Genomic DNA, 12148 nt, shown 5'->3' with positions numbered 1-12148 from the left:
TTTGCGTTTCACTTGTATGACACGGGTAGGTGCTGCAATCGTTTACTAATTAAATATTCAGATCAGGTTTGCTGGATAACTTATGATATCCCTACTAGGGATACTTAGGATCACTGAATATGATTTTGTAAATGAGACCTTCTGTGTTCTCTTCTATTGGAATGTGGCATTAAGCCTTCTGTGACTCACCCTAAGTACCGTATTTCTCAGACTATAAGACGCCCCCGACCATAAGATGCACCTAGGTTTAGAGAACAAAAACCAGGGGAAAAATTATATACTAAACCAGGTGCATCCATGGTGAAGGGACATCTTGTGGATTATGCCCCCTTTGTACCTCATGCTCCCTTGTACCTCTTGTGTCTCCGTGTCCTTCTCTGTCCCTCTTGTGTCCTCCTGTGTCCCCCAATTGTCCTCTTTGTTTGCTCTATGCCCCTTTGTGTCCCCCTTGTGTCCTCTATGCCCCTTTGTGTCCTCTATGCCCCTTTGTGTCCCCCTTGAATCCTCCTCTATGCCCCTTAGTGTCCCCCTGTGTCCTCCTCTGCATGGGCACAGTACAAGGAGTCGTATTGGCAGGCGTTCACAGGTCAGGAACTCCCAGCATTTGGACTATAAGACGCAGTGACTTTTTTTCCCCACTTTTGGTCTTATAGTCCAAAAAATACAGTATATAGAACATATGCTACACAATTTAGCTACAATTTGTTTTAAAGGAGTGCATTTTAAGTGAAACCATGAATATATTTTCCTTGTTTGATATCAGGCAATCTCAAGCTGTTGCAGAGCAAGAGCTGTCCACAAAGGAGCAGACTCGGCTAGAAACAAAACAGGAAGGTATGTCTCTCACTGCTTGCAAATTACTTATTTTTTATGCATAATTTAAACAAATGTTTTAATTGTACTAGAAGTGTATACTGTAAAATTGTGAAAGAATAAACGTAATTATTGACAGACTATCGTAAATGATTCCCCTCTTTCCCACCATTGATTTCTTGGAGTTCCCGAGGACCTGCTGCCACCAATCTACAATCGTGCAAGATTTCCTCTCTCCTCAAAGAGGAATCCTACTTAGAACATCCCCTTACTTAGAAGTGAGAGGGATATGGAGGCTGCCATTTTTTTTTTCCTTTGAAATAATACCAGTTTCCTGGCAGCCCTGCTGATCTCTTTGGTTGCAGTAGTATCCGGATCACACAACTGAAACAAACATGCAAGCTAATCCAGACAGACTTCAGTCAGAAACACCTGATTTGCATATGCTTATTCAGGGTCTAGGGCTAAAAGTATTAGAGGCAGAGGATCAGCAAGACAGCCAGGCAACTTGCATTATTTGAAAGGAAATAAACATTTCAGCCTCCATATCCCTCTCATTGTGCCGCCAAGAGCATTCCCGACCAACAATTCAACCAATTTTGGGCCCAAATTGGTCACATGTATTAATTGGTTATGCTGGAAATTATCGGGCCGACTTGTTCAATCGGGTGTGTGGCGGTAACTGTGTGATAATCGCAAACGACTAATGCAACGGAAACCCCTGGAGCGCTACAATATCAGTGATATAAATAAAGTCCCTTAGCCTGCTTATTGTGTGCTTAACTATAATGTACAATAATAAATCTAATGTACAATAATGTACCAGTTTTGTCAGTGCGTCAATACTGTTTGTATAGAATTGTACCCTTCAGGCTTGCCCCTTCTTCAACACCTTCAAACAAGCCCTCACCTCTTCAAGAAGGCCTACCCTACTACACCTATGCCGAGAACCTCTTAAAGAGGAACTCCAGTGAAAATAATGTAATAAAAAAAGTGCTTCATTTTTACAATAATTATGTATACATGATTTAGTCAGTGTTTGCTCATTGTAAAATCTTTCCTCTCCCAGATTCACATTCTGACTTGTATTACATGGTGACATTGTTACTGTGGGCAGATTATGGAGCTGTTTCTAGCTGGTCTGGCTTTAACAGACAGCTATTTCCTGTCTGAACATTGTTACATTGTGACAGTTTGCCCAGAGTACCGTACGGTACCTGAGCCTCTTGTGGGAGGGGTTTCAGCACAAAATCAGTCATACAGCGCCCCCTGATGGTCTGTTTGTGAAAATCATTATTTTTCTCATGTAAAAGTGGGTATCAGCTACTGATTGGGATAAAGTTCAATTCTTGGTCGGAGTTTCTCTTTAATGCAGCCCCCTTCCTATTGTGTCACCTCCCCCTCCCTTTAGATTGTAAGCCTTTAGCATGGCCCTCCCTCCATGTGTATCCTGATGATCGCGCACACAGAATAATGTGAACTTGTGTTATTAGGACTATTACCCCAGTGCAGGATCTGGCATTGTGTGTCTTGCTGCTTATTACTTGTATTGTGCTGTCAGTCACCCCTATTGTCATTTTCTGTAACCTTATTTACTGTCCTGCACTGCGTGTTGGCGCTATATAAATCCAATAAATGATGCATTGTTTTGTGTGTGTGCAGAATGTAAACAGCCTGAAGATGATGCTGAGTTCAGCTCTCCTCTGATGCGGTTGCTGCGACATGAACAGAAACAGCAGGATTCCATGAAGGAGCCGAAGTCAAGAACTGGTCTTCTTTTTGAAATTTCTAGCGATGATGGTTTCCAAATTTCAGCCAACAGCATTGAAGGTAAAATTTCAGTAGCTATTTATATTGATTAGATAAAAACAGATGAGTTGGACTAATTATTTCCTGGTAGCAATTATTTAGAGGATCTGTGCTTTCTCCAAAAGGTAACTTTCTCTGCAGTGTTGAACCCCTTCAAAATACCCTCAGTGTCCGAGCAGCCCTGGGCCAATGGTAATCTGGGACAAAGGGAACAGGAATCGGATAGTGACATTACAATAAGAAATAATTATCCCTTTGTTCATTAAAAAAAATATGATCCTTAAGTCAACTTCTCATTTATTTATGAAAATCGATATAAAACCAGATATACACAAATCTTGATAATGAAATCCTATATTCATACAGCACCTGCATATGACATGGTGCATCCAAATGCATCTCTGATATTGGGCTTGCAGAATTACAGTAAGTCTTAAGCCTCATACACACGTACCAGGCAGGCATTTGTACTTGATCCCTCGGTGACACTGCAGGGCCGACACTGTACAGACGCATTTATAGATTGCATGCTAGCAATGTGTTCTGTTGGTGTTTGGTGGAGGGGTGGGACAAAGGGCTCATGGAGCTGCGCCAGAGTGACGTCATGCAGGGGCGGGATGACTGGAGAGAACCCCGTGCACTCATTGGGCTGGATTCCCGGCAGAGGCAGTCATTATTGGCCACCTCGGCTGAGTTTCATCTAGCTTGTGTACAGGGCTTTAGGCTGGTTTCACAGTGGGACGTTAAAGTCCCACGTTACAGCAGCCAGTAACGCAGCCCAACTCACAGCACTGTAAAATCAATTGTGCTGTTCACAGTGCACACGTTGTGTTACCTAGTAACGCAGCACGTTTAAACAAAGTGCTGCATGCTGTACGTTATACTGGGCTAAGCCACGTTAGACTGTTTGCACATGCTCAGTAATGTTGGAGGAGGAGGTCTCCCCTCCTCCTCCTCGGCCAGCCACATGGCTAATTAATATTCACTGCACTGAAGAGACTCGTGGTAGGACTGTAGTATTGATCGGATCATGAACGAATCGTTCATTTGATCCGGATCTTTTTTGTGAGTCGAATGATCCGGATCATCACAATGAAAGATTCGGTTCACAGTGGATGTCTGTCTGGAAGAAACAGGAACATACAGAACGTACAGTGCAGGGAAAGTCCTGTCCTGCTAGTCATTTCACCCAGTCTGCTTCCCTAGTAAAATGATTCAAATGATTTGGTTCAAAGATCCGGATCTTTTCAATGATCCGATTCAAATGATCCGAATCCTTAAAAATATCCGGACTTCCTATCACTAACCTGGAGCGGCTGTTTTGAGACCTGCATAACGCAGCTCAATCTGACGTCCAACTTCAACACCACCATGCGTTGCGTTAGGGGCACGTTATGCGACCATAACGTCCCCTAAAACGCAATGTCTTGGTGTGTAAGTCGCCTTAAAGTAATTTTCGTATATAACCCCAAGGTTTTTGCACTTTTAAAATGCCAGGGTGCTGTCATTGGTCTTTCTCAATCACAGTGCTATTCGCCAAAAGACTTGAGGTAGCTACACACAATACAATAAAATGATCCAATTTTACAACAATTCGATAAAAACATTCAGTTGTCCTTAGAGAGCTAAAGCTTTTTTTTATTTACTTGAGCAAGATATCCGATTGGATTTCCCATTTTTTTTTTTTTTTTATAAGCCGATTGGGAATGGTGGATAGTTCTGATCAATTTTAAGAAAATTGAATTGTGTATGGTTAGCAATTTTTTTTTATAAGCCGATTTTTCTGTGTGAAAAATTGTTTTTTTCACAATTGGGGAAAATGTTTACACTTGTGTGGTACATTGGTCAGATTTTTTAAATGTTACAATCAGAAAACTTGATTGTACTTCTTGAATTGAAATGAAATTTATAAGATTGTATGGTGTGTGTGGCCACTTTTAGTTTGACAGTATACAAATTAAGAACTAAAAAGGTTGTATGGAACATAAATGTGGTGAAAAAAAGGAAAGAAGTTTAAAGGACAACTGAAGTGAGAGGTATATAGGAGCTGTCATATTTATTTCCTTTTAAACAATACCAGTTGCCTGGCAGCCCTGCTGGTCTATTTGGCTGTAGTAATGTCTGAATAACACCAGGAACAAGCATGCAGCTAATCTTGTCAGATCTGACAATAATGTAAAAAACCTCTAATCTGCTGCATGCTTGTTCAGGGTCTATGACTAAAAGTATTAGAGGCAGAGGATCAACAGGACAGCCAGGCAACTAGTATTACTTAAAATGAAATAAATATAGCAGCCCCCATATCACTCTCATTTCAGTTGTCCTTTAAGCTTCAATAAGCTTCTGTAAAATGATCTGTGAAATTGGGCTGCTAGAAGCATGGATCAGTGTGAATTAATATTGGCATTTTTCGATGTCTAAAGGAGTACCCATACACTTATAGACTGCCACCCAGTGTGGCAAAACAATAAATTCTGAATCAATTAATTGAGGAATCAATTCCTACCACACACAGAAATTCCAGCGCTCTATTGAAATGTGATCAAACTGCAGCATTGCACTGTTTGGTGCTGTGCTGTGGGCCGCTGATTGACCGCTGCTCCTGCCCCCGCTCTGCCTAAATCTTACATTCGCCCTGATCAAGACTTTTGAATGATTTTAGGTCAAAATTGATCGGAATTCCATTCCCTGCAGATTCCATCATTCTTTATCTGTTTCTGCTTCCTACAACTAATTGCATTATTATAACAGTATCGTTTATAACTGTTCTTGTCTTGCAGAGGCCTGGAAAACCCTGACCGATAAAGTACAGGAAGCTCGATCCAATGCAAGGTTAAAGCAACTATCATTTGCAGGTATTAAAGTGTTTTTATTATTGTGCTACCTAAGGCATCACAACCATAAGTGGGATACTATGACTGTCTAAATGATTGAGGGTATGATTGTCTATCATTATAACTATATAATGTATGCATATAAATATAGAAACATACTCATCATATGAATCATTTACACAATCATAGTATTCCACTTATGGTTGTGAGTATAGATATATAATGTTTGTCATATGTGATGACTGTAATAGTGAACCAAGTTCTGGGTTCATTTTATTGTGAGTGTATTCTTTCCTACAGCTTTTTAACCTGTTAAAACAAAATGTGAAGGTTTTTGTTTATAGTAACATGTGACCTTTCTTTTTGATTATTTACTCCTAAATATCCCTTTTATACTCCCGTAGACCGCTCTCTTTAGTAATTTAATTGGGAGGAGGGTCTCTTTACTATATTACTAGATCTTATCTACCAGTGCGTACCTATTTGGTCAAAATCTGATATGTTTATTTCCAGTTAGTTCTCAGATCCATTTAAAGTGGATCCGAGGTTAACTTTGACTCATTGCATAATTGTGTTCCTTTCCTATTGTTTATGTGGCATTCCTCAAGCCAAATACTTGTTTGTTTTTGTTAATACTCTAATTCCCTATAAACTAAACAAGCCTCGCCCACAGGTTTTCAGAGAGCCTTGGCACTTTCAGACAGTAGCAAGGGCTCATGGGAGCTCAGTCTGGGCAGGAGGAGGGGGAGGTATTACTAGCCAGAGATTTTAGAGACGGAAGGAGGAGGGGGGATTAGGTTTTTTTGCTCAAGATGCAGATAAGCCTGCCTCTGTGTAATGTTTACAAACAACCTGGCTGCTGTCATTGTATCACAGGAATAATCAATCATATTCTATTAAAGCTGTTTGCAGCTAGATTTGCTGTGTAAACTATCTAAACTTTAGGTAACGTATATAGACAAGTTACTTGTTATAGTTAGTTTTTCATCTTGGATCCGCTTTAACAGCCATTTACCGTAAGTGTGTGTACACAAATCAGGGTAGCTTATCTGGTTGTGGAAACTGGGCTTCTGTATTGTTTGCCAGCTCTTTTAGTGGCAAATTACAGCTAGCGAGAGATGGCTTTCTCTTCCATCCTTCTCATTGCAAATTCCCACGGCTAGTCTGTTTACTGACCAGACGTTTGCGCTCCAGGATTTGATAGTTGTGAGTCACTCTGCAAACACTTGCAACTTAGTATGCACAAACCACATTGCTGAACTGACTCTAAAGCTTATGTACACACGTTAGACTGCCGTTGTTGGCAAACTAACGACCCCTGATGACATTGCGACTACTGACCGACATTTAACTGCATCGTGGCAAGTTTGAATACAGTGATGGTCTGCCAATCATATCATTATCAAGCTCAAAACTGAGAATCCAGACGTACAAAGCTAGCCACACACAGGGGTTTTGAATGGAGCGATTGTTGATCATCATTTGATACATGTATATTTAACAAAGATTATAATCCGAACACATCACCCGGGATGGATGAGTCAACATGGACGATAATCTTCTATCTGTGCCCTTTTGCATCTTCTTGCATAGACTAGCGTGTATACAGAACGTATAAGACAATTTAAGTGAGAAGAATATGGAGGCGTCCATATTTATTTACTTTTAAACCATACCAGTTGCCTGGCAGTCCTGCTGATTTAGACCTCTTCCACAGGGTGACTAAAAAATGTAAAGGTAAAACTGTACTAAAGTCCGGAAAAATTAGCTGTGTGAGCCAATGCAGCCAGCACCTGTTTTTAGATTCACTCATATAACAGCAGTGTCCTCTTCACTTCATTCATAATGAGCTCTTGTTTCCATTTGTCATTCAGGTCTCCTCTTATTAAAAACACTGTTTATGGGTTTGTGTTTGATGGTTTAACAGTGCAGCTCACCGAGCAAGTGTGACTGACTACAGGTAACAGAAACAAAACCTGCATAGAGAGCTTTTCTGCCTTGTGATAGGTTGCTGCCTAACAAAGTTAAGGCTCCCCATCAAACTGAGGCCTCCTAGAATCCCCACACATTGCCAGTGGGCAAGAGCCCTGAGCAATGCCACATGTCACAGTTTATTGTGGGATCAAACTCAAGATAAAAATCATATTAAAATGTGTCCATAAAATATATGTATATATGTATAATCTGTCTACACTGTAAATAAAGCATAATTCCAGCTTTACTTCTCTTTGATTCTCGTTTCTAAACACTATGAAGAGAATGAGCCACTGTGCATTCTGGGGCAGTTTTTTCTACCCTTGCACCCGGACCAATGACCCTGAGCCTTCCTTCATGAGTTTTAATTTATGATCTGCAGCTCCAGCCATCTCTGGCATTAATCACTTATTAATCACACTTTCTGAAAGCTAGCAGAGACAGAGGCAGCTGCAGATCATAAATAAACATTTATGGAGGATAACTCTGATCTTTGGCATCTCTGCGGGTGCAAGGATAGGGGAAAAAACTGCCTCAGAATGCAAGGCTCGTCCTCACAATAGGTTCATAATGGGTTTAAGAATCTAAGAGTTAGGCTGTTTTCATGCTTTATTTACAGTGTAAAATAGGTTATATTTATTTTTAATGGCATTTTTTTTTCAGTTTAATATGTTTTCTTTTAATTTTGAGTTTCATCCTTCTTTAAAGGGAACCTTAATTGGGGGGAGAGGGGGGATTTAAGTTACCTAGGGCTTCTACCGGCCCCCTGCAGACGTTCTGTGCCTGCGCCGGGGTAAACCGATCCACTGATCCCCTGCCATGGCTGAGTCTCGTTTTTGCTGACTGACCAGACGGAGGACCAATGCGATTGCGTGGCCTTAGCCGTGTGCCTCCTTGCTCAAGTCGCCGTCTCGCACACGCACAAAGGTGAAAACCTGTACTGCGCATGCGCAGGACTAGACGTGAGTGTGGACCCGGGCGGCCAGGGCCACGCAAGCGCAGTGGCCCAGCGACATGAAACTCAGCTGCGGTGGGGAACTGGAGGATCGGTCTGTCCCAGCACGCGCACAGGACATCTGCAGGGGGCGGTAGAAGCCCCAGGTAAGTAAAACTTTTTTTCTTGTTTTTGTTTCCAGTTAAGATTCCCTTTCAATGGTTGTGATGGGGAAAAATAATCGGCTTGTCCTCTTTCTGCTTTTTTGTACTGTGAATAGAAATATTCTGCTTTCATTTTCTGAACTTAAAAGGAGCTCAGCTGGATTGGAGGAGGCAGCTGCTCGGCTAGGTGAAAAAGTAGCAGCACAATAAAATTCTGGATCTGCCTCTGCTTTCTATGGACATGAAATATTTTTTTATAGTATATCAACTGGCATAACACAATGCGTTTATCATTTTCAGCTTTTCATTTGCCATCATGGAAAATGTTACTCACCTGTTTATCTTGTCTTTTGTACCCATAGGTGTGAACGGGCTCAGAATGCTTGGGATTATACATGATGCTGTTGTATTTCTGGTGGAACAGCTGTATGGAGCCAACAAGTGTCATAGCTATAAGTTCCGCTTCCACCAACCAGCTGGAGAGGAAGAACCACCTCTCAATCCACATGGAGCAGCACGAGCTGAAGTCTACCTTAGGTAAGCCAGAAAATATTCAAAAAAAATAGAGATTCATCACTTCAAAGTGACCCTTAACAGACATAAAAAGTGCAATACTGAGCTGCGCAGAACGCTCATGGCGACAGGCACACAGACACGCATGCGCAGTTGCGCACAACTCAAGTCGCGCTGCTAATGGAGCTGCCAGCAGGGGACCAGAGGGGACCCAGAGGATGCAGAGGAACTTGGGGGGGGGGGGGGGGGGCTGGAGCAATCCCCAGGTAAGTTCAGTATTGCACTTTCTATGTCTGTTCAGGGTCACTTTAAAATGACATACTCATAAATGTACAACAGGCAAGTTTGGTCTTGGAAAACATAATGAAGCAGTCAAAGTGAACACAACTCATTGGTTTAAAAAAGACGGCACAAGAGAAGACTTAACACATGGGCATCACCAGTTTGTCAATATCTGGCTGGCCACTCTGGGTTCTGGATGGCCAATATGTGAAGTAGTCGGGCTACTGTGACCAATGTGCAAAACAAGTCGCGGTTGTCAGAAGTTTCCAAGGACACTGTATTCCCCGCCTCCTCTCCCTGCCTCGTGTCATCCTATATATACAGGGCAGCCCATCCAATGCGCCTGCACTCTCTCCCTCCCTGCTGGGTGTGCGTATGATGTCTCCGGCCTTTATTGCAGCTTGGGTCGCCAGGATTTGTGTTAGTAACACAGGCTGCAATAAAGGGAGGGAGAGGGTGCAGGCACTGGCTGCCCTGTACATTTTCTCCCTGCAGACAGATGTGAGAAGAGGAGTGCAGGTGCTGCTCCTCGCATTGACCGCAGTAGCCCAACCACTTCGGATTTTGGCCATGACATATACATATTATTTTGTGAATAATACCATACTAATACATAATAATGCTCTTCTTTTTTATAGGAAATCAACCTTTGATATGTTCAATTTCTTGGCTTCCAAACATCGGCAACCTCCACAATATAAACCAAATGAGGAAGAGGAGGAAGAGGTACAACTCAAATGTGTCAGGTAATGTTTACATTTTAGTACGTTAAAATCTGAACCCCGAATGCCCTTTCTAATGTGTACAGTTTCCTGCTTAATTTATCTCTACCACAACTGTAAAGAGAAATAACCTTTTTTGGGGTTTAAAGGGAACCCGAGGTGTGAGACCAGATTTATTTACTTTTAAACAGTACCAGTTGCCTGGCAGTCCTGCTGATCTTTTCGGTCTAAATTACACACCTGAAACAAGCATTCAGCTAATCTTGTCAGATTTGTCAATAGACATTTGATCTGCATGCTTGTTTAGGGTTTATGGCTAAGTATTATAGGCAGAGGATCAGCAGGACAGCGAGGCAATGTGCATTATTTAAAAGGAAATAAACATGTCAGCCTCCATATCACTCTCACCTCAAGTTCCCTCTAAAGAAAACCTGTAATAAAAAAAAAATCGATCTGGGGGATACTTACCTGGGAGGGGAAAGCCTCGTTAGGATCCAGAGGCTTCTCTGTACTCCTCTGTTTAAGTGCCAGGGTCCCCCGAAGTGCGGCGAGGTAAATATTTACCTACTGCCATCCTGCGCAGGTGCACCAGCTGCTCTTCATTCGGTTTAAGGCGGAAATAGCCGAACCCGAACGATCCACTGTACTGCGCCTGCGCAGGATCCCAGAGAGGTAAATATATCACAGCTTGTCAGGGAAAGATTTTGGGGAGCCAGCGCTGGATTCCCTTAAGCTACAGGGGATGGGGAAGTCTCATTGGGACCCTGAGGCTTCCCCCTCCCAAGATGAGTATCCCTCAGAGAGCTTTTTTTAAAGTACAGAGTCTCTTTAAAAAAGAGCTGAACAAATTGAAGCAACTTTAATGGAATTTTCTGTTCCCCTAAATTCTCTATAATGTGTACACAGTATCGCCTTATTTTCACCACACAGTCACATGGCGTACATTTAAAATGGATGTGGGCAAATGTGGGAGCAGGATGAAGCCGAAAGATGGCTCACCCTGCTCCTGCTGAAACTCGAGGCCATGTTAAATACTACTCCTTTCTGGGAGTTGTTGCAACTTAGGGGATACATGTAATTCGTGCACTGGCTATTACCGGCGAACAAACTGCCTTGTTTTATTCTAAAATTATTGCCCTATCCTCAGTCCCTTTTTCTTCTCACATTTTTAAAATGGACCTAAACTCAGAATTTCCTCTTTACTCTAAAAGATAAGCAACAGCATAATAATCTTTTAAGAAAAATATTTCTTTGTTACAACTTATAGAACTCCTACAATAAGCCTGCAGTGTTTACTTCCTGGAATTCCTGGGAGCACAGAAAGGGTTACATATTATCACAGAGCAACGGCACAGTTCAAATCCACCTGACAGCCCTGATTTACATTTGCTGATTACTTGCTAATATCAGCTAATTACATAGGCTGATCTCTCTAAACACACATTGAGTCACTTTCTCTGCAACTATGTTTCCCTTGTCTGCTGTGCGAGAGTTCAACCACTGTGGGACCGTCTCACGCCAATGGACCGATTGCCGTTAAGTCCTGGGGCTGGGATTTGCAGATTACGTGCAGGCTGCACACGCATCTCCTGCTCGGGGGCGGAGCTCTGCCTCGCCTTCGGTCTCCGAGCTGCGATTGCCGCTCGGATGACTGTTAGACGGCGTCTTTTCACTAAGTACAGCGCCGCAATCAGCAGCAGCGCTATACTGGGGACAGCCGTGTGACACGGTTGTCCCCCTGGGGGACAAGAGAGCAATTGGCTCTTGTAGGCAGAAGCCTATGAGAGCCGATCGCCAGGATTGGCCGGCTGGGGGGAGGGAGGGGTTTAGTAAAAAAACAAAACACAAAAACACACAAATATTTATTTAAAAATAAACAACTGGGGGGCCATCAGACCCCACCAACAGAGAGCTCTGTTGGTGGGGGGAAAAGGGAAATCACTTCTGTGCTGTGTTGTGCAGCCCTGCAGCTTGGCCTTAAAGCTGCAGTGGCCATTTTAGTGAAAATGAGCCTGGTCTTTAGGGGGGTTTACCACTGTGGTCCTCAAGTGGTTAAAGTTTTTTTTTTTTGTTTTGTTTTTTTTAAGTTTCACTTACCTGGGG

General features: G+C 42.4%; 1 protein-coding gene across 3 annotated transcripts in view; it reads left to right on the top strand.

Moving 5' to 3' along the window:
- KMT2A (lysine methyltransferase 2A) overlaps positions 1-12148 on the top strand; it is a 151202-nt gene that overhangs the window by 133380 nt on the left and 5674 nt on the right. For all 3 annotated transcript variants that reach the window (XM_068240848.1, XM_068240847.1, XM_068240849.1), the window contains exons 29-33: positions 764-834; positions 2476-2643; positions 5403-5477; positions 8891-9065; positions 9962-10069. In XM_068240848.1, the coding sequence (XP_068096949.1) occupies positions 764-834; positions 2476-2643; positions 5403-5477; positions 8891-9065; positions 9962-10069 (597 nt within the window). The remainder of the gene's footprint in view (positions 1-763; positions 835-2475; positions 2644-5402; positions 5478-8890; positions 9066-9961; positions 10070-12148) is intronic.

This window comes from Hyperolius riggenbachi, chromosome 6, assembly GCF_040937935.1.
Source record: "Hyperolius riggenbachi isolate aHypRig1 chromosome 6, aHypRig1.pri, whole genome shotgun sequence".
In the NCBI taxonomy this organism is placed as follows: domain Eukaryota; kingdom Metazoa; phylum Chordata; class Amphibia; order Anura; family Hyperoliidae; genus Hyperolius; species Hyperolius riggenbachi.
Note: the sequence above shows the minus strand (reverse complement) of the source record. Positions and strands in the feature narration are given on the sequence as shown.